Source organism: Clupea harengus, chromosome 2 (genome assembly GCF_900700415.2).
Source record: "Clupea harengus chromosome 2, Ch_v2.0.2, whole genome shotgun sequence".
Lineage (NCBI taxonomy): Eukaryota > Metazoa > Chordata > Actinopteri > Clupeiformes > Clupeidae > Clupea > Clupea harengus.
Genome location: NC_045153.1, coordinates 19,860,237 through 19,883,743, shown reverse-complemented (window position 1 = coordinate 19,883,743; position 23,507 = coordinate 19,860,237). Strand labels below are relative to the sequence as shown.

The window sequence follows — 23,507 nt, the reverse complement described above, 5'->3', positions numbered from 1 at the left end:
TTCATTGTTCAATGTTTTCATTCAAGTTAATTAATTGTCATATACACCTTCTGTTTTACAAACAGATGTCCCAGGTCCACCTGTTAACCCAAGAGTAACTGACACGACAAAAACCACTGCTGAACTGCACTGGGGTAAACCACATGATGATGGTGGTCGTGACATAACTGGATACATAGTTGACCATAGAATGGAGGGACAAGAGGAATGGGTTAAAGCCACAAAAGACGGTGTGCTGAGGATTACAGAATTTGTTGTTGCAAACCTGCAGACTGGAGTGAAATATCACTTCAGAGTGAGCGCAGTGAACTGTGTGGGTGTTGGAGAGCCTACACAAATTGAAGAACTCATTGAAGTTGTTGAACGGGCGGAGCTTCCAGACCTAGAGCTTGACGCCGATCTCAGAAGAACACTTGTTGTCAGGGCTGGAGGGTCTATCCGCATTTTTGTTCCAATTAAAGGAAGACCAGCTCCTACAGTTACTTGGACAAAAGAGGAAGCAGAAGTTAAAAACAGAGCCGTCATTGATGTCACTGAGTCTTACACTCTCCTGGTTATCCCTGAGTGCAATCGACGTGATGCTGGAAGATATGACTTGACCTTGGCAAATGCAACCGGAGAGAAGACAGCTTATGTGAATGTTAGAGTCTTAGACTCACCAGGGCCTCCTATTAATTTGAAACCTATGCTGAAAGGCATTGACAAGGAGAGCATTACCCTTCAGTGGGAAATGCCTCTTATTGATGGAGGATCCAAGATCACAAATTATATTGTTCAGAAACGAGAGTCTACTCGTAAAGCATATACCACTATTATCACAAACTGCGAGGAATGCTTTGTAAAAATTCCAGATCTGGCAGAGGGATCTGAATATTACTTTAAAGTTTTGGCTGAAAATGAATATGGCATTGGTGAAGCTGTTGAGACTATTGATCCAATCAGAGCGTCCGAGGTACCAACTCCTCCTCAAACTGTCACAATCCCAAATGTCACCAAGAATTCTGCGAGTTTGACATGGACTAAACCAAAGTATGATGGCGGTAGCAGGGTTACAGGATATGTTATTGAGGCTCAGAAGAAAGGTGGTGATCAGTGGTCCCATGTGACAACAGTGAAGACCTTTGATTTCACAGTGAAAAATCTAAATGAAAATGAGGAATATGTATTCCGTGTCATGGCAGCGAATAAATCTGGCCGTAGTGCACCACGTCAAAGCAAGCCTGTTGTCATCAAGGAGCAGACTTCTGAACCAGAGTTTGACCTGCGTGGTATCTGTCAGAAGTTGGTTATTGCCAAGGCTGGAACTGACATAAAGGTTGAGATACCAATCTCGGGACGCCCAAAACCTACAGTTTCATGGCAGAAGGATAGTCAAGCATTAAAAATAACACAAAGAATAATTGTTGAAAATACTGATGTCTCTACAATCTTGAGTGTCAATGAATGTATCAGAGGTGACACTGGATTATACAACATTACAGGAAAGAACATACTTGGCACTGTGACCGAGACCTTTGGAATCAAGGTACATGATGTTCCGGAACCACCAAAAGGACCAATCAAGTTGGACAAAGTCTCCCTCACCTTTATTGACTTTTCTTGGGAGACACCTGAAAATGATGGCGGAGTACCAATTAACAATTATGTTGTGGAGATCAGGGAAACAACAAGCCAGACTTGGACAGAATTGTCCTCACAAATCATCAGAACAACATTCAAAGCTACCCGTTTAAAAACAGGGGTAGAATACCAGTTCCGTGTCAAAGCTAAAAACAGATATGGTGTAGGACCTCCAATCACATCAGGATCAGTGGTTGCAAACTATACATTCAAGGCTCCTGGACCACCAGGAACCCCCAAAGTTGTTGCCTTCACCAAAGACACAATGACAATCGAATGGAATGAGCCTGTCAATGATGGAGGAAATGAAGTGATTGGATACCATGTTGAAAGAAAGGAGAGGAGTAGTATTGTGTGGCACAAGATGAGCAAATCTCTAGTTAAAGGAAACTTGTTTAAATCATCTGGACTGGAAGATGGCATTGCATATGAATTCCGTGTGTTGGCTGAAAACTTGGCAGGCATTGGAAAACCAGGCAAGGCCTCAGAAGCCATGTTGGCTCTTGACCCAGTGGATCCACCAGGTCAGCCAGTTCCAATCTATGTATCAAAGAATGTTATTACAATTCAGTGGACAAAGCCAGAGTATGATGGTGGATTCAAGATAACTGGATACACAGTGGAAAAGAGAGACCTACCAGCTGGGCGCTGGATGAGGGCTAACTTCACAAATATCGTTGAAACATCCTTCACTGCCAGTGGACTTACTCAGGATGCCTCTTATGAATTCCGTGTATTTGCAAGAAATTCAGCTGGTGCTGTCAGTGAACCCTCTGATCCAACAGATCCAATTGTCTGCACAGATGATGTTGAGGAACCAAGGATTATGGTTGATGCTATATTCAAGGATGTTGTTCTGGTCAGAGCTGGAGATAACTTTAAACTAGGGGCTGATATTTCAGGTCAGCCATTACCAGCCATGACGTGGACTAAAGATGACAAAGTTCTTGAAAGAACCTCAAAGTTGGACATTAAAATGTCTGACCTTGCGACAACACTGATAAGCAAAGATTCAATGAGAAAAGATGGTGGTGAATTTGTTTTGACTGCAACCAATGTTGGTGGTTTTGCCAAGCATGTTTTCAAAGTTAAAGTTCTGGACAGGCCAGGTCCACCAGGAGGACCCCTTGCTGTTTCAAACATGACAGCTGAGAAATGCACAATAACATGGACCCCACCAGAAGATGATGGAGGCGCTGATATTGACCATTATGTTGTTGAGAAACGTGAGTCCAGCAGACTTGCCTGGACACATGCTGCTTCTAACCTCAAGGAAACCCAGCTCCAAGTGACCAAATTATTGAAAGGAAATGAGTACATTTTCAGGGTCATGGCAGTCAACAAGTATGGACTTGGAGAACATCTTGACTCTGCTCCAGTCATTGCAGACAACCCATATGTTGCACCTGATGCTCCACAAACTCCCGAGGTATCAGCCATTACTAAGGACTCAATGGTACTTTTCTGGGGTGCTCCGAATAGTGATGGTGGAAGTCCAATAACAAGCTACAGTATTGAGAGAAAAGACAAAATTGGTCTGCGCTGGGTTAAATGCAACAAGAGGCCTGTCACTGAGTTACAGTTCAGGGTTACAGCACTTGTCTCTGGACATGAATATGAGTTCAGAGTTTCTGCTGTGAATGCAGCTGGCATTAGCCCACCCAGTTCCTCAAGTCCTTTCTATAAGGCTACTGACACTCTTTATGAGCCCGGAGCCCCTGGAAACCCAAGGATTTTGGACACAACAAAGTCGTCTATTACTATTGCTTGGAATAAACCTGTATATGATGGTGGTTCTGAAGTAACTGGATATCTTATAGAAACATGTCCTGCTAGTCTAGCAGAAGAAGAATGGACGATTGTATCTCCCCAAGATGGATTAAAGGGGACATTATTTACAATAACAAACCTTAAAGAAAATGAGGAGTATAAGATTAACATTTCTGCAATGAATAGTGAAGGAATTGGAGAAGCTGCATCTGTCCCTGGCTCCCCTAAAGCAGAGGACAGGTTATTGCCACCAGAGGTCGATCTTGATGCTGAGCTTCGTAAGACTGTCAGTCTTAGAGCCTGCTGCTCACTCAGACTCTTTGTGCCCATTAAAGGAAGACCAGCACCTCAGGCTACATGGACAAGAGACAATGATGAACCTCTTGACAGAGCCATTATTGAAAGTACTTCATCTTACACCTCTTTAGTGGTTGGAAATGTCAACCGATTTGATAGTGGTAACTACAATTTGACTGTCGAAAACAGCTCAGGGTCGAAAACAGCCACTGTTAAGGTCAAAGTTCTTGATACACCAGGAGCTCCACAAAATCTCAAAATTGTCAAAGTTACCAAGGAATCAGTGACAGTTGAATGGGAACCTCCATTGAATGATGGTGGCACTAAGATCAAGAATTATGTAGTAGAAAAGCGTGAATCAACAAGGAAAGCATATGCCACTGTCAATGCTAACTGCCACAAGACAACATGGACACTAGATCAATTACAAGAGGGATGTAACTACTACTTCAGAGTCTTGGCTGAAAACGAGTATGGAATTGGTCTGCCAATTGAGACTACTGAATCAGTTAAAGTGTCTGAAAAGCCACTCCCACCTGGAAAGATCACACTTGTGGATGTAACAAAGAACAGTGTTACTCTGTCATGGGACAAACCTGAGCATGATGGAGGAAGCAGAGTGGGTGCTTACGTTGTTGAAGGGATGAGCAAAGGCAGTGAGAAATGGGCCCCAGCCGCAATTGTTCAAGTGACTGAGGCAGTAATTGCTGGGCTTACAGCAGGTGAAGAATATATGTTCCGTGTGTCAGCAAAGAACGAGAAGGGATCAAGTGATCCTCGTGTTATTGGTGTACCAGTTATTACTAAGGACCTTGTTATTGCTCCCTCACCAAAATTGCAGTTCACTACATTCACTGTTCTTGCTGAAAAAGACTTGACTATTGATGTGCCATATATTGCTCGTCCAAAGGCAGCAATTTCATGGATTAAGGATGGACTCCCCATGAGACGAACCACCAGAGTAAACTTTTGCTCTACTGAGACTATGTTGAACCTATCAATTACTGAAGCCTGCCGTGATGATGTTGGCCGTTACAGTATCAAACTGACAAACACTGCTGGTGAGACCACATTAGATATTGGAGTCGTTGTTCTTGACAAACCTGGCCACCCATCTGGTCCAGTGAAAATAGAGGATGTAACTTCCGATAGTGTGACTATGTCCTGGAATCCACCAGAATATGATGGTGGTTGCACTATCAACAACTATATGGTTGAGAAGAGAGAAACAGGCTCAAGTAATTGGCAAGTTGTATCAGCAAACCTCGCAAGGACAAAGACCAAAGCTTTAAGGTTGAAGACAGGAACAGAATACCAGTTCAGAATAACTGCTGAAAACAGATATGGAAAGAGCCTTGCACTTCTCTCAGAATGTGTTGTTGCTCAGTATCCATTTAAACTTCCAGGACCTCCTGGTACACCATCTGTTCAGGAAGCATCCAGAGATGGCATGGTTGTTGTTTGGAATGAGCCTGTCAATGATGGAGGTAGTACTGTTTTAGGATATCACCTTGAAAGAAAGGACAGAAATAGTATCCTTTGGATGAAGCTCAACAAGTCTATTATCAAAGACACACTATTCAAGACAATTGGCCTTGAGGAGGGTCAAGAGTATGAGTTTAGAGTGTATGCAGAGAACATTGTTGGCATTGGAAAGGTTAGCAAGCTATCAGAGGGGAATATCGCCAGAGACCCATGCGATCCTCCTGGTGATCCTGAGGCAGTTAAAATCACAAAGGACTCTGTAAAAATAGCTTGGACTAAACCAGAATATGATGGTGGCAGCAAAGTCACTGGCTACATTGTTGAGAAGAAGGAGTTGCCAGAAGGCCGCTGGCAGAAATCTAACTTTACCAATGTCATTGAAACTGAATATGTTGCCACTGGGCTAGTGGAGGACCAGCAATATGAGTTCCGTGTTATTGCAAGAAATGCTGCTGGAGTTTTCAGTCCTCCTTCATATAGCACTGGACCCATCACAGCCAAGGATGAAATTGAGCCCCCACGTATGAGCATAGACCCAGAGTACACCCAGCCACTTGTTATAAATGCAGGCGATTCCTTCAAGATTGACGCAGATGTCCACGGTAAACCATCACCTTCAATTCACTGGATGAAGGGAGAAGTTGAACTTCTAGGAAATACCCTACATCGGGAAATCAAAAACACAGAAACTAAAGCATGTATTATTGTAAAAGAAGCTAAGCTTGCTGATGGAGGCCAGTATACTCTCTTAATAAGAAATCCTGGTGGTGAAAAATCAGTTCATGTGATTGTGTCTGTGCTGGACAAACCTGGTCCACCTGAAGGTCCCATTTCTGTCACTGGTATCACATGTGAGCAGTGCTGCCTCTCTTGGAAAGCACCACTACAGGATGGTGGCAGTGAAATCTGTCATTACATTGTTGAGAGAAGAGAGACAAGCAGACTTATCTGGACCGTTGTTGAGCCTAAGGCACAAAGCACTTACCTGAAAATTCCAAAACTACTAGAAGGAAATGAGTACATCTTCAGAGTGATGTCAGTTAACAAATTTGGTGTTAGCGGACCTCTTCATTCAGATGCTGTAATAATCAAAGATCCATATTTGACACCTGATGCACCAAAGGGAGTTGAAATTTCTAATGTCAAGAAATCTTCTATGGTGGTAACCTGGGAAGCATCAGCAAATGATGGTGGCAGTCCTCTCACAGGATATGTAATTGAGAAACATGACAAGGAAGGAGTTAGATGGACTAGATGCAACCGGACAACTGTCACAGACTTAACCTTCAGAGTCAAAGGACTTCTTGAAAGTCACAGCTATGAATTTAGAGTTGCTGCTGAAAATGCTGTTGGTGTTGGTGAGCCAAGCTCTCCTTCTGTGTTTTACAAGGCTTTGGACCCCATTTTCAAACCTGGTCCTCCAAGTAATCCTAAAGTTACTGATATGACCAAAACCTCTGTCAATCTTGCATGGGGCAAACCTATCTATGATGGTGGTTGTGAAATTCAAAGTTACATTGTTGAATCCTGTGAAGCCACAGAAGAACCTGAAGAATCTGAAGAAGAGGCTGAAGAGAAACCAGAGGAGAAACCAGAGGAGAAACCAGTAGAGTGGACTATGTGCACTCCACCAATTGGTGTAAAGCCCACCCGATTTACTGTGGAAAATCTAAAAGAAAATCAAGCATACAAATTTAGAGTTTGTGCAATTAATAAGGTAGGCGTTGGTGAACATGCAGATATAGCTGGACCAATAGTACCAGAAGACAAGACAGAAGAACCAGATCTTGACATCGATTCAGAGTACCGAAAGATCATGAGTATCAAAGCTGGTACATCTCTCAGATTGTTCATTCCGATCAAAGGACGGCCTTCGCCCACTGTTACATGGGAGAAAGATGAAGGCCCACTGAAAGAAACAGCTCAGGTGGAGGTTACAAGCACTTACACTTCTCTTGTAATTGACAAAGTCAACAGATCTGATACTGGAAAATACAGTGTTACAGCTGAAAATTCCTCTGGCACAAACTCTGCCATTATTATTGTAAGAGTACTGGATACACCCAGTGCACCAGTCAATTTGAAGGTCAAGGAAATCACAAAAGAATCTATAACTCTCTCATGGGAGCCCCCACTTTTGGATGGTGGAGCGAAAATTAAGAACTACATCATTGAGAAGCGTGAAAGCACACGAAAAACATACTCGGCTGTTACAACAAACTGCCACAAGGTGGTATTGAAAATTGAACCTCTCCAAGAAGGATGCTGTTACTACTTCAGAGTTCTTGCTGAAAATGACCATGGCATTGGTTTACCTGTAGAAACTCGCGATCCACTGAAGGTTTCAGAAGTTCCTCAAACTCCTGGTAAACTGAACGTTGTTGATGTGACAAAGACATCTGTCTCTCTTGCATGGGAGAGACCAGTGCATGATGGTGGCAGCAGAATCAGTCAGTACCTAGTTGAAATGAATGTTAAAGGCAATGACAAGTGGTCTAACTGTGCAAATGTCAAGATCTTGGAGGCTACTATCAAAAATCTCAACCCAGGAGAGGAATACCTCTTTAGAGTTTTGGCCGTTAATGAAAAGGGAAAGAGTGACCCAAGAACCCTTGCTGTTCCTGTTCAAGCAAAGGACCTTGTTTTTGAACCAGATGTTAAACCTGCATTTAACAGCTACAGCGTTCTGGTTGGCAAAGACTTCTCTGTTGATATTCCCATTTATGGGCGTCCTAAACCAAGAGTCGCTTGGAAAAAAGATGGAGAGGCTTTGAAAGTAACTTCAAGAGTGAACATTGTCAACACAGTGAACTGCACAACACTTAGCATCACAGAGGCAGCAAGAGACGACGGTGGCATGTACAGCATTAATGTCTCTAACTCTGAAGGCCAAAAAGACACAGCTATTGAAATCATCGCTTTGGATAAACCTGGTCCACCATCAGGACCTGTTAGGTTTGATGAAGTAACAACACAAAGTATCACAATTTCTTGGGATCCACCAAAGTTCACAGGAGGCTGCTGTGTTTCAAACTACATTGTGCAAAAGAGAGAGACAACCTCCACCTCATATGAAAATGTTGCAGCATCAGTGGCAAGAACATCCCTTAAAGTACCAAGACTGAAAACTGGAGCCGAGTATCAGTTTAGAATTATTGCTCAGAATCGCTATGGTAAGAGCTATGCATTAGAATCAAAAGCAGTGGTAGCTCAGTATCCTTACAGAGAACCAGGTCCCCCAGGTACTCCATTTGTTTCCAATCTATCAAAGGAACATATGGTCGTAGAATGGAATATACCTGTTGCAGATGGAGGCAGCAATGTTATTGGTTATCATCTTGAACGTAAAGAGAGAAACAGTATTCTCTGGACCAAAGTCAACAAGACACTCATTCAAGACACTAAGTTTAAAACTGGTCCACTGGAGGAAGCCGTTGAATATGAGTTCAGAGTATGTGCTGAAAACATTGTTGGCATTGGAAGATGCAGCAAACTCTCTGAAGGATATGTGGCACGCGATCAGTGTGATCCACCTGGCATCCCAGAGCCAGTCCACATTTCCAAGAATTCCATAACAATCGAATGGACAAAGCCTGAGTATGATGGAGGAAGTGTGATAAATGGTTACATTGTTGAGAAGCGTGACCTTCCAGAGGGACGCTGGATGAAAGTTAATTTCACAAATGTCATTGAAACCAACTTTGTTATCACCGGTCTAACTGAGGGTGAAAAATATGACTTCAGAGTGATAGCAAAGAATGCAGTTGGTACATTCAGCAAGCCATCCTACAACAGTGGACCTATCACTGCCCTGGATGAGGTTGAACCACCCAAATTCTCAATTGACCCACAGTTTACTAAAGCTATTGTGGTTGATGCTGGAGAAACATTTAAGCTTGATGCTGATGTGTATGGAAAGCCACCACCTACAATTCAGTGGATCAGGGGAGAGAAACAAATGGAAAACACCATAAGATGTGATATTAAGAACACTGAAACTACCGCAGTCCTTACTGTGAAAGATTCTGTCAAACAGGATGGTGGAGAGTACATTCTCCAGCTGACAAATGTGGCTGGCTCTCAGACTATTCCATTCCTGGTGAGGGTACTGGACAAACCAGGTCCTTGTGAAGGACCTCTTCATACCGCTGGTGTTGCATCTGATAGATGCACTCTATCATGGAAGGCACCAATTCATGATGGTGGGAACCCAATAACTCATTACGTAATTGAGAGACGAGAAACCAGCCGCCTTGCTTGGACAATTGTTTCAAGTGATTGTAACACAACTGTATACAAAGTAACCAAGCTTCTTGAGGGCAACGAGTACACCTTCCGTGTCATCGCAGTCAACAGTTATGGTGCTGGTGAGCCACTTGATTCAGCACCTGTGATCATGAAAGATCCATTTTTACTCCCTGGTGCACCTCACATTGTTGATGTAACCAACATTGCAAGGGATTCCATGACTATTTGCTGGACTGCTCCAGATAGCGATGGTGGAAGTGAAATTACCAGCTACGTCATTGAGAAGAAAGACCGGATAGGAATCAAATGGACAAAGTGTAACAGACAAAAGGTAACCGACTTGTGCTTCCGTATTACAGGACTCACAGAGGACCATGAGTATGAATTTAGATTGTCCGCAGAAAATGCAGCTGGAGTTGGGGAGTCAAGTTTGCCAACCTCATACTACAAGGCTTCTGATCCAAAGTATAAACCTGGCCCACCAACACATGCACATGTTATTGACACAACAAGCAGCTCTGTTACTGTTGCATGGGGAAAGCCTCTCACTGATGGTGGAGCTGCAATTCAGGGCTTTATTGTTGAGATGTGTAAAGCTGAGGAAGAGGAATGGACAATGTGCACACCAGCAACTGGATTAAGAGTCAACAAGTTTGAAATCACCAAGCTTGCTGACCAACAAGAATATAAGGTCAGAGTATGTGCAATCAACAAACTGGGTGTTGGTGAACCAGCTGAAGTTCCTGGAACTGTCAAACCTGAAGAAAAACTTGAAGCTCCTGAAATTCTGCTTGATTCTGAACTGAGGAAAGGAGTTATTGTCCGTGCTGGTGGCTCTGTGAGAATCAATGTGCCATTCAAGGGAAGGCCTGCTCCAGAGATTCAGTGGACTAAAGATGAAGCAGAGCTGACTGAGCGGGCAGTGATAGAGAAAGGTCGGCACCACGCCCAACTTTCAATTGATTCCTGCGACAGAAGAGACTCTGGGAAATACACTCTAACACTTGAAAGTAAGAGTGGCACTGTATCTGAATTTGTGACAGTAAAGGTTTTGGACACACCAAGTGCTCCTCAGACCCTTAAAGTCACAGAAATTAAGAAAGACTCTGTGGTACTGGTGTGGGAGCCTCCACTTGTTGATGGTGGTGCAAGGGTCAAGCACTATGTCATTGAAAAGCGTGAATCTACCCGCAAAGCTTATGCAGGTGTCACAGCGAAATGCACCAAAACATCCTTCAAAGTTGAAAATCTTGCAGAGGGTGCCATGTATTACTTCAGAGTTATGGCTGAGAATGAATATGGTATTGGTTTACCTGTTGAGACAAAGAATGCTTCAAAGGCCTCTGAAGTTCCACTGCCAGTTGGGAAGGTCCTCCTGACTGATGTTACAAAAGCTAGTGCCTCTCTGGCATGGGACAAACCAGAGCATGATGGTGGTAGCAGAATTGTTGGATACATCATTGAAATGCAACAAAAAGGAACAGATAAGTGGGGTGTTGCAACATCTGTTAAGACTTGTGAAGCAACTGCCACAGGGCTAACATCAGGTCAAGAGTATCTGTTCAGAGTTTTGGCATACAATGAAAAGGGAAAGGGTGAACCAACACCTCTGGCTGCGCCAGTGATTGCCAGTGACATGACTATTGAGCCGAGCCTGAAGGTCCAGTTCAGCACATACAGTGTGAAATCTGGTAAAGACTTCAAACTGGAGATCCCAGTATTTGGACGCCCTAAACCGCTAGTTAGCTGGAAAAAGGATGGACAAGGTGTCAAAATATCTAGCAAAATACGTATTACCAATACACAAACATCAACTACCCTCCATATTACTGAGGCTGGTAAAGATGATTTAGGAAAGTATGCAGTCACAGCCACTAATACAGCTGGCAAAGCAACTGAGGAAATTGGACTCATAATTCTCGATAAGCCTGGATCTCCAACCGGACCACTTAAAGTATCTGATGTGACTAATAGCTCTATCACTATCTCATGGGAGCCCCCTGAGTATACAGGCGGCTGTCAGATCAAGCATTACATTATTGAGAAGCGAGACACAACTACAACTTCTTGGCAAGCTGTTTCAAGCAATATGGCAAGAACCACCATGAAAGTAACCAAGCTGAAGAAGGGTGCTGAGTATCAGTTCAGGATTATTGCTGAAAACAGATATGGAAAAGGAGCTCCTTTAGACTCTAAAGCAATTGTGATACAATATCCTTACAAAGTCCCTGGACCACCTGGTACTCCCTCTATCAAAGCTGCCACGAAAGATCAAATGATCATTGAATGGAATGAGCCAGTCAATGATGGTGGAAGTCAAGTCATTGGTTACCATCTTGAGAACAAAGAAAGAAGCAGCATCATGTGGAATAAACTAAACAAGATACTCATTAAAGATACTCTGTTCAAGATTTCAAATCTAGAGGAGGGTGCTGGTTATGAATATAGAGTGTTTGCAGAAAATATTATTGGTATCGGTAGATCAAGCAAAGTGTCAGAGAGCTTTGTTGCTCTTGACCCCTGTGATCCACCAGGTACCCCTGAAGCCAGTGCTATTTCAAAGAACCAAATAACCATTCAATGGACAAAGCCACAGTATGATGGTGGCAGCAAAGTTACTGGATATATTGTGGAAAAGAGAGATTTGCCAGAAGGTCACTGGATGAGAGTTAACTTCACCAATATCATTGAGACTGAATTTGCACTCACAGGGTTAACTGAGGACCAACAGTATGAATTCAGAGTAATTGCAAGGAATGCAGCTGGTATTTTCAGTGGGCCATCTGACAGCACTGGTTCAATCACAGCTACAGATGAAATTGAGCCTCCAAGTGTCTCAATGGATCCAAAATACAAGGATGTCATTGTCGTCAATGCTGGAGAAAATTTGGTCCTTGATGCAGATATCCATGGCAAACCACTACCTACTGTTGCATGGCTGAGGGAAGGGAAGGAAATCGAAAGGGCACTCAGAATTGAAAGGAAAACTACACAGAAATCATCATCCATAACAATCAAGGACTGCACCAAATTAGATGGTGGGCACTATGACCTCAGTCTTACCAACAGTGGTGGAACAAAAGTAATACCAATTGATGTGAAGATTCTCGATAAACCAGGTCCACCTACTGGGCCATTGCGTGTTACTGGAGTAATGTCTGACTCATGCAAACTTTTCTGGGCAGAGCCTACTCTCGATGGTGGAGCAAAGATTTCTCATTATATTCTTGAAAAGAGAGAAACCAGCAAACTGTCTTGGAGCATGGTTGAAACAAAGGTTGAAGGTACCAGCTACGCAGTGACCAAACTTCTGCCAGATGATGAATATATCTTTAGAGTTAGGGGTGTCAACAGATATGGCGTTGGTGAGCCTCTTGTGTCTGATCCAATTGTTGCACGTAATCCTTATAAGCCGCCCAGTGCACCCTCTGCGCCCGAGGCAAGTGAAATTACAAAGGACTCTTTGCTGCTTATGTGGACTGCGCCAGAGTCAGATGGGGGAGCAGAAATTAGCTGTTATCATGTTGAGAAACGTGACAAAGATGGAGTGAGATGGACTAAATGCAACCGAAAGAAGTTCACAGATGTTTTCTTCAGAGTGACAGGCCTTCAAGAAGGTCACTTCTATGAGTTCCGTGTTGCTGCTGAAAATGAAGCTGGTGTGGGAGAAGTTAGTGATCTGTCACACTTCTACAGAGCCATTAATGACACTACACCACCCAGTCCACCACAGCATCCCAGAGTCCTAGATCACACAAAATCAACGGTGTCCCTCTCCTGGGCTAAGCCTGCCACTGATGGTGGTGCCTACATCAAAGGCTACATGGTTGAGATGCAAGAAGTTGATGCTGAAGAATGGACCACATGCACACCTCCAGCTGGTATTCAAACAACACACTTCATGGTGGAAAATCTGAAGGAAAATGGGGAATATGACTTCTGTGTTAGTGCCTTTAATTCTGAGGGAGTTGGAGAGCCTGCTGAGTTCCATGGCCCGGTCATTGCTGCGGAAAGAGTTGAGGCACCAGAGATTGAATTAGATGCTGACCTCAGAAAGGTTGTCTCTGTCCGTGCTGGTGGATCGCTGCGCTTATTTGTAGCTATAAGAGGTAGACCCGAGCCTTCTGTTCAATGGGAAAAGGCAGAGGCAACCTTAACCGAGCGTGCACAGATTGAAACCACAAGTTCATACACAATGCTTGTTATTGACAATGTCAACAGATTTGACAGTGGAAAATATGTTCTGAACCTTGAGAATGACAGTGGCACTAAATCCGCCTTCGTTAATGTGAGGGTGTTGGACACACCAAGTGCTCCTCAGAAGTTTGAAGTGAAGGATGTCAAGAAAGACTCTGTCACTCTTTACTGGGAGCCTCCTCTGACAGATGGTGGCGCCAAAATAACTACCTACATTGTAGAGAAGCGAGAATCCACAAGGAAAGCCTACACAGCCGTCACAAACAACTGTACCCAAACTTCATTCAAGATTGATGAACTCCAAGAGGGTGGTATTTTCTACTTCAGGGTTTGTGCTCTGAATGAGTATGGTATGGGTGTGATGGCAGCAACTAAAAATCCAGTGAAGGTTGCCCAAGTGCCCATGCCTCCAGGAAAAGTCAACCTTGTTGATGTCACCAAAACCAGTGCAACTCTCACATGGAGCAAGCCTGCACATGATGGAGGTAGCAAGATCATGTTCTACAATATAGAGATGTTGCCCAAGGGCACTGATAAATGGGGAGCGGTCAGTACAGTCAAAGTCTTGGAAGGAACTGTAGCAAACCTGTCACCAAATGAAACATATTCATTTAGAGTTATTGCTATGAACGAAAAGGGCAAGAGTGAGCCGAAAGAGCTTGGTGTTCCAGTTGTTGCAAAAGACATTGAGATTGAACCCTCTGTCAGCATGCTCTTCAACACTCACAGTGTAAGGGCTGGAAAAGATCTCACAGTTGAAATTCCAATCAGAGGCAGACCTAAACCTGTTGTGTCATGGAAGAAAGACAAACTTCCTCTCAAACAAACAAACTCCACCACAATTCTGAACACAAAGACATCAACTAAGATTGTCATCAAAGAAGCTACCATTGAGCATGTAGGAAACTATGAAGTCACTATTGCAAATACAGCGGCCACTAAAACGTTTGGCATTAACATTGTTGTTCTGGATAAACCAGGGGCACCTACTTCTGTGAAATGTGATGCTGTCACTTCTGATAGCATTACTCTGTCATGGAGCCCACCAGAATATGATGGTGGATGTTCTATCAGTAACTATATCGTTGAGAAGAGAGACACCAACACACAAGTATGGCAGATAGTTTCCACTAATGTGGCTCGACAGTCTATTAAAGCCAGTCGCTTAACTCATGGTGCTGAGTACCAGTTTAGGATCTATGCTGTCAATCGTTATGGAAAGAGTCCCGGCAAAGATTCTCCAGCAATCATTGCACAATACATGTGCAAGCAACCTGGACCTCCCTCTACACCTCAGGTCTCATTTGCAACCAAGGCTTACATGATTGTCATCTGGAATGAGCCAGTCAATGATGGTGGCAGCACTGTACTTGGATATCATCTGGAGCGTAAGGAACGCACCAGCATTATGTGGACAAAAATGAACAGAAGCCTTATCAAAGATACAGAATTCAAAGTCGCTGGAATTGAGGAGGGCATGCTCTATGAGTACCGTGTCTATGCTGAAAATATTGCTGGAATCGGAAAGGTGAGCAAAGTCTGTGAGCCTGTAGCTGCAAGAGATCCATGTGATCCTCCTAGTCAGCCCACAGTTACGTGCATCACAAGAACATCTGTCTCCCTCTCCTGGACCAAGCCTGAGTATGATGGTGGAGCCAAGGTTCTTGGGTACACCATTGAACGTAAGGATCTTCCTGATGGCCGCTGGATGCGATGCAATTTCACCAATGTGCCAGAAACATACTTTGATGTTACCGGGCTCACAACAGATCAACAATATGACTTCCGCGTTATTGCAAAGAATGCAGCTGGCTCCTTCAGTGAGCCATCTTATAATACAGGCCCCATCACAGTAAAGGATGATGTGGAACCACCACGCATAATGATGGATGTGAAGTTCAGGGATCTCGTGGCTGTAAAGGCAGGTGAGACTCTGAAAATCAATGCTGATATTGCTGGCCGACCTCTTCCCGTGGCATCATGGACAAAAGATGGTCAAAATATTGAGCCCAGGGCCAGAATTCAAATTCTTTCTACAGACACCACCACATCCATAATAGTGAAGGACGGTGTAAGAACTGATTCTGGTCAGTATGTCCTCACACTGCAAAATATTGGTGGAACAGTAACCATGCCTGTGAACTGCTCAATCCTTGACAAACCAGGCCCATCAGCTGGGCCACTTGAAATCTCTGGCATCACTGCAGAAGAATGCACATTGGCATGGGGACCTCCTCAAGAAAAGGGTGGAGCAGATATCACACACTATGTAGTGGAGAGACGAGAAACAAGCCGACTTGCATGGACTCAGGTGGATGGAGAGGTTAACAAGACTTATTACAAGGTCACAAACCTTCTTGAGGGCAATGAGTACATCTTTAGAGTTATTGCTATAAACAAATATGGACGTGGTGAAACACTTCAGTCTGAGGCCATCAAAGTCTGTGATCCATTCACAATTCCAAGTGCACCATCAAGTGTTGAAATTACAGAAATATCAAGTGAAGAGATGACACTCACCTGGGAAAAACCTGCAAGTGATGGAGGCAGAGAAATAGCTGGATATGTAATTGAAAGGCATGAGAAATCAGGCGGGCGTTGGGTCCGTGTTAACAGAGAACTTATCCAGGATCTGACAGCAGTTGTGTCAAAACTTCGTAAAGGTGGTGAATATGAATTCCGTGTTTATGCTGAAAATGCAGTTGGTGCTGGTCCTCCTAGTGACCAGTCTGCACCAGCTATAGCAGAAGATGAATCAGACATACCAGAAGCACCAACCAAACCAAAGATTGTCGATTCAACCAAGAGCTCTGTCTCAATTGCATGGCACAAGCCACTGGATGATGGTGGAGCCCCAGTCCTTGGATATAGTGTTGAATACAAGAAGACAGAGGATGAAGAATGGACAGTGGCTATTCCATTGACAAAGAATACTGAGTTTACCATCTCAGGTCTTACAACTGATGTAGAATATGAGTTTGCTGTCAAAGCAATAAACAAAGTTGGTGAAAGTGACCCCTCTCCAGCCTCTGAGCCTCAAGCAGCCAAAGACAGAGAGGACGAGCCTGTATTTGATGTTGACATAGAGATGCGCAAGACATTAATTGTCACACATGGCCATTCATTCACTCTGACTGCACCATTTAAGGGAAGACCTACACCATCAGCCACTTGGGCCAAGGAGGAAGTAGACCTCAAGGTCAGAGCTACTGCGGACAGCACTGCCACTAATAGCTCCCTCACTGTTGAGAGTGCAACAAGAAATGACTCTGGACAGTACGTTGTTACAATAGATAATGGAATTGGAACTGCTTCATTGCCTATGGTTGTCAAAGTCCTTGATTCTCCTGGACCACCAATGAACGTCAAGGCAAAGGATGTAACAAAGGAATCTGCTACAATTACATGGGAAGCACCAGAAAATGATGGCGGTGACCCTGTGAAGGCATACCATGTTGAAAAACGTGAAGCAAGCAAAAAGGCATGGGTCGGCGTAACTAGCAGTTGCCATGAGATGTCCTACAAAGTTGATAACTTGCAAGAGGGTGCCTTTTATTACTTCAGAGTCATCGGAGAGAATGAATATGGCTTGGGTGTTCCTGGAGAAAAGAAAGATGCAACTAAGATCACTGAAAAACCAAGTGCACCAGCGAGGTTGGGTGTGACAAGTGTGACAAAGGACAGCATCTCCCTGGTCTGGTCAAGACCACAATATGATGGCGGCAGCAGGGTGACAAGCTACTTTATTGAAGCAGTTGAAAAGGGACAAACTAAATGGGTGAAGTGTGCAACAGTGAAGACAAACACACACATTGTTAAAGGCTTGAGAGAAAATGCTGAATACCTCTTCAGAGTTATGGCAGAAAATCATGCTGGACTTAGTGAACCTAAGGAAATGATCATTCCTGTTATTGTGAAAGAACAGCTTGGTAAGTGTTTTTTTATTGTTCTCTTTTGTAATGTTGACCAGTAAAACAATTATATATGTACAACTATAGATGTACAATTATTGGTGTTTTGTCATGTCTGAGTCTGAACAAATGTATAATTTTCTTTTATTCAGAGCCACCAGAGTTTGACATGAAGAACTACCCGAAAAACACTGTATATGTACGGGCAGGATCAAATTTGAAGTTTGAGCTGCCACTGACAGGAAAACCAATGCCAAAGGTTACAATGGCTAGAAACAAAATTGCTGCAAAAACAGGAAAGAGGTTCAGCTATGAGGTGACACCTGAAAGCCTCCTCATCAACCTGAAGGAAAGCATTGCAAATGATGCTGGCAGATATGACATCACAGCTTCCAATTCCAGTGGAACAACTAAGATGTTTGTGAACATTCTGGTTCTGGATAGACCCAGTCAACCTGTCGGCCCAGTTGAGGTTGGGGAAGTAACCGAAACAACTGTGTGCCTGAAATGGCTTCCACCTGTGTATGAGGGTAGCAGCCCAGTTACAAACTATGTTGTGCTGAGGAGAGAAACCAGCACATCTGCTTGGACAGAAGTGTCCTCTCAGGTCGCTCGAAGCGCAGTCAAAGTTACCAAGCTGACAAAGGGAGAGGAATACCAGTTCAGAATCAAAGCAGAAAATCGCTTTGGAATCAGTGATCACATTGACTCACGTCCAGTGATGGTGAAACTTCCATACAGTAAGTATTTCTCCGTGACCTGGATACCTCTAGTATTATCTGTTTGTAATCATATAAATACACATACATTTCTATTTCAGCTATCCCTGGTCCACCATCAACACCATGGGCCAGCTATGTCTCAAGAGAGACCATCACTATGTGCTGGCATGAGCCAGTTGCAGATGGTGGAAACGCTGTCTTTGGATACCATGTCCAAATGAAAGACAGAAGCAGCATTCTGTGGCAGAAGGTCAACAAAACAGCTATACCTGCAACTCAAATACGTATTGCAAATATATGCCCTGGCAGTATCTATGAATTCAAGGTTTCAGCAGAAAACGCAGCTGGCATTGGAAAAATGAGCAAAACATCTGAGGAAATACTTGCAATTGATGCTTGCGGTCAGTGAAACACTGCTCTCTTATGTTAAACTTAGTTTAACACAACGGTTTATCAGACTATTTTCAGAAATTATTTATTTATGAATTATATTTCACAAAAAATGTAACTTTCCATTTCAGAACCTCCTGCGAATGTTAAAGTCACTGAGGTCACAAGGAACTCTGTCAGCCTAGCCTGGCAAAAACCTCCCTATGATGGTGGTAGCAAGGTCACTGGCTATATGGTTGAGAGAAGAGACGCTCCAAATGGCAGATGGACAAAGGCTAACTTCATCAACATAATTGAGAGAAAGTTCACTGTGTCAGGCCTATCAATGGATCAATCTTATGAATTCAGAGTCATTGCTAGGAATGCAATTGGCTCTGTCAGTAATCCATCACTTATTGCTGGACCAGCAACTTGCCATGACATAAATGGTAAGCTTGGTTATTTTCCAAACCTTTTGTAGATCATTGACAATACCAATTGATTACTTTGTATTTATATCTGTTTAACATCACATTTTTTTCCCCTCCAGGTGCACCAGTCATTGACCTCCCACCAGAGTACTTAGATGTTGTACAATACAAAGCCGGTGTCTCTGTCAAGATCAGAGTTGGAATCATTGCTAAGCCTTTGCCAATGGTTGAATGGCTCAAGGATGGCAAGGAGTTGGCACAAAGTTCTCAGCTTTCAATTGAGAACCTTACTGATTCCTCTGCAGTTCTTATCAAGGATGCAACCCGTCTTAACACAGGAACATATGAAATTAAAATTAAGAATTTGCTGGGCACAGCAACTGCTCAAATTAGAATTCAGATCCTAGGTATGTAGTAGTATTCTCATACACTTTTATATCCTCATTTTTACAAAGACACAACTCATCTATTTTTCTAGTTTAACTGCTTAAGCCCTTAATGTGTTTCTCTTGTGTTCCTCTTAACAGATAAACCTGGACCTCCTGCTGGAAACATTGAATTCAAATCTGTCACAGCTGATAAGATCTGGATTGAATGGGAACCAGTCACTGATCATGGTGGTTCTGATGTCACCCATTATATTGCTGAGATACGAGAGACAAGCCGCCTGGTTTGGTCGACCATTTCAGAAGAACTGAGTGACTGCACCGTCTCAGTACAGAAACTGATCAGAGGCGCTGAGTATGTCTTCCGTGTACGTGGTGTCAATAAGTTCGGCCTTGGTGATACTCTGGAATCTGAGCCTGTTATTGCCAAGAATTCCTTTGGTAAGAATTTAACTTTAAAAAGGAATGAATGCAACTTGTATTCAAATTGAAGCATTACTAAAAATTATTGCTTCTTCTTGTAGTTTCCCCTGGACAACCTACTACGCCAGAGGTTACAGAAACCACCAAGACATCCATGGAAGTTGTATGGAACAAACCAGGCATTGATGGTGGCAGTGTTGTAACCGGCTACTTCATTGAGAAAAGAAACAAAAAGAGCCTTCGTTGGAAGAGGATCTTCAAAACCCCAATTAGTGAAACTTCACTCAGGGTTCAGCATCTCACAGAAGGACATGAATATCAATACCGTGTTTGTGCTGTTAACAAAGCTGGTGAAGGTCCATTCTCTGAAGTGTCTGACAACTATAAAGCAGCTGATCCAGTTGGTAAGTCTTATGTTTTACTCTTGCCCACAATCTTAAACTTATTAAAATCTTTGTTGTAACTTAATAAATTAATTCACTTAACCTTCATCCTCCTCTCAGAAACACCATTTGAACCATCCAAACTTAGAGTTGTTGACTCTACCAAAACGTCAATTACTCTTGGATGGTCTAAACCCGAGTTTGATGGAGGAAGTGAAATCACCAGCTATGTTGTTGAGATGAGGGTGGGAAAAGAAAAAGAAGAAAAAGAAGAAGAAGAAGAAGAAGAAGAAGAAGAAGAAGAAGAATGGACTGTAATTAGCCATAAGGGTGAAGTGAGAACAACAGAGTACGTGGCATCAGGCCTAAAACCAGACACTGATTACTACTTCCGTGTGTCTGGTCTGAACTGTGCTGGACGTGGAGATCCAATTGAAATGGAGGACCCAGTTCAAGCCAAGGATATTCTTGGTATGTTAACAAATGTTTAAGTTGCTTAAGATATCAAGAAATTAGGACTTTGTTCAAAGCATTATGTGATGTACTTTATAAATTTTGTTTTTACAGAGGAAGCCATGGTTGATCCAGATGTAGCTATGAGAACTCACTACATTGTAAAGGCCGGAAAGGATGTGGAAATTGTCGTACCCCTCAAGGGCAGACCTGCTCCAAGTGCCTCATGGAAGAAAGAGGATGTAAACATTGACAAAGATCCAAGCTATGAAATTCACAGCACAGATACAGTGTCAGCTTTAAAGATCCGGGAAGTTACAAGGAAAGACACTGGCAAGTACACAATTGAGATTCAGAATGGTGTAGGAGAACCAAAACATCTCACTCTGTCTGTTAAAGTACAAGACACGCCAGCAGCCTGCAGGGATTTGACAATCAAGGAAGTCACTCGTGGCAAAGTTACTATTTGCTGGGAACCACCTCTTCTAGATGGTGGTGCTGAAATCACCAACTACATTGTGGAAAAGAGAGATTCCTCCAAACGTGCATACTCTAGCATAACAAACAAATGCACAGAGTTAACTTATGTAATTGATGAGCTCTCTGAGAAGACATCCTTCTTCTTCCGTGTCTTAGCTGAGAATGAAAATGGCATAGGCGATCCCTGCGAGACTTCAGAACCAGTGAAAGCTACTGAGACCCCTGGTCCAGTCAAAGAGCTTTGTATGAAAGACTCCTCCAAGACCTCTGTAACACTACAATGGAATAAACCAGATTATGATGGTGGTAGCATTATAACTGACTATGTTATTGAAAAGAAACTTAAGGGCGAAGAAGAATGGGCACCTGCTGGTGGTAGTAAGCATCTTGAACATGAAGCTACCAAACTGAAGGAACTCTCCGAAATGTTCTTCAGAGTTTGCTCAAAGAATGAGAAGGGTAATAGTGACTTCACTGAAGTTGGACCTATTGTAGTGAAGGACTTCATCATTGCACCAGAAGCAAATCTTGAGGAATATCCAACTGGACAAATTAGTGTGCGCCTTGGTCATAATGTCCATATTGAACTACCATACAAGGGTAAACCTCGTCCCAGAATCATCTGGTTGAAGGACAGTCTGCCACTCAAGGAAAGTGAGCTGGTACGCTTCAAGAGGACAGAGTCCAAAGTAACGCTGATGATCAAAAATGTAGCTAAAGAACATGGTGGCAAATACACTCTCACTCTTGACAACAACTTCAAGAGAAGTTCATTCCACATTCAAGTCATCACTCTTGGACCACCGTCTAGGCCCATTGGACCAATTCGTTTGGATGAAGTCAGAGCAGAACACATCTCTTTATCTTGGGATAAGCCAAATGATGATGGTGGTGGAGAAGTGACATGCTATGCTGTGGAGAAGCGCAACACCACCCAGACAGACTGGAAGATGGCCTGCTCATCTGTATTGGGAACATCATTTAAGGTGCCTAACCTCATCAAAGGACTGCAGTACCAATTCAGAGTATCTGCTGAGAACAGGTTTGGTGTCAGTGAACCAATTATTTCACAAAATGTCATTGCCAAGCATGAGTTCAGACCACCTGGTCCACCTGGCATGCCAATTGTTTACAATATCACCAATGATGGCATGAGTCTTCAGTGGGAAATACCAGTATTTAATGGAGGTTGTCCAGTCCTTGGCTACCATGTTGAAAAGAAGGAGAAGAACAGCATCATGTGGCAAAAGGTTAACACAATTCTAGTGACCAAAACAGAATTCAGAGTGCTGGAACTCATTGAAGGTCTGCAGTACCAGTTCAGAATCTATGCCCAGAATGATGCTGGACACAGTCGCATGAGTGATGTCAGCAAGTACAACACAGCTGTTTCTCCAGTCGGTAAGTTCCCATCAAATAAACCAGTTAATAAACTGAAATGATTTTGACAAAGTTTATCAATGTATTGCACTTTAGTATTGTATTGCATGTATTACAGTTGTTGATGCTAATGTGGAAAACTGGTAACAATGGTATGGCATTTATCAATCATAGATCCTCCTGGTACACCTGACTACACTGATGTTACCAGTAACTCAGTGGCTCTGAAGTGGGATGCACCTAAGCGTGATGGAGGAAACAAGATTGTTGCCTACAATGTTGAAAAAAGACAAGGAAAAGGTCGTTGGTTCAAGTGCAATTTCTCCGATATTCCTGAGAGCGAGTTCATAGCAGCCGGACTAGCTATAAATGAACGTTACGAGTTCAGAGTTACTGCCCGAAATGCCATTGGAACCATAAGCCCACCTTCTCAGTCCTCTGGCTACATTGTGGTCAGAGATGAAAGCTGTAAGTATATGCTAATATCAAAATGGCTAAACCTCAACAAGCAACACATTGTTTTGTTTTGTTTGAAACAATAATGTAATTATGTTAATCATCTATTTTCCAGTTGCTCCTAACATCGAATTTGGACAGGAATACTTTGAAGGTGTTGCCGTTAAGGCTGGAGATAACATCAGAATCAAGGTTTCTGTTACTGGACGCCCAACACCCAAGGTTGTATGGTACAAGGATGATGTGCAAATCACAAAGAAGATGATGGACATCATCTCAGCTCCTGGATCAAGCGCTATCTTTATCAGAGATTCTGATCGTACCAACCGTGGGCAGTATGCTGTGGAAGCCTCAAACCCCTCTGGAACCAAGAGGGAGGAGATAAATGTCCAAGTCTTTGGTATGTTCTTCTACACCCATTGTTATTATGTTTTACAATTTGGAGACAACTTTACAACTTAACTTGTACATTGTTGAAACTCCCATATATTTGCAT

At 43.1% G+C, this 23,507-nt stretch overlaps 1 protein-coding gene across 12 annotated transcripts in view; it reads left to right on the top strand.

Moving 5' to 3' along the window:
* Positions 1–23,507, top strand: part of ttn.1 (titin, tandem duplicate 1) — a 143,481-nt gene that overhangs the window by 99,198 nt on the left and 20,776 nt on the right. For all 12 annotated transcript variants that reach the window (XM_031585724.1, XM_031585689.1, XM_031585678.1 and 9 more), the window contains 11 exons: positions 66–17,546; positions 17,681–18,268; positions 18,349–18,651; positions 18,772–19,068; positions 19,170–19,457; positions 19,578–19,877; positions 19,961–20,263; positions 20,363–20,713; positions 20,810–22,576; positions 22,730–23,023; positions 23,127–23,411. In XM_031585724.1, coding sequence (XP_031441584.1) covers positions 66–17,546; positions 17,681–18,268; positions 18,349–18,651; positions 18,772–19,068; positions 19,170–19,457; positions 19,578–19,877; positions 19,961–20,263; positions 20,363–20,713; positions 20,810–22,576; positions 22,730–23,023; positions 23,127–23,411 — 22,257 coding nt within the window. The remainder of the gene's footprint in view (positions 1–65; positions 17,547–17,680; positions 18,269–18,348; positions 18,652–18,771; positions 19,069–19,169; positions 19,458–19,577; positions 19,878–19,960; positions 20,264–20,362; positions 20,714–20,809; positions 22,577–22,729; positions 23,024–23,126; positions 23,412–23,507) is intronic.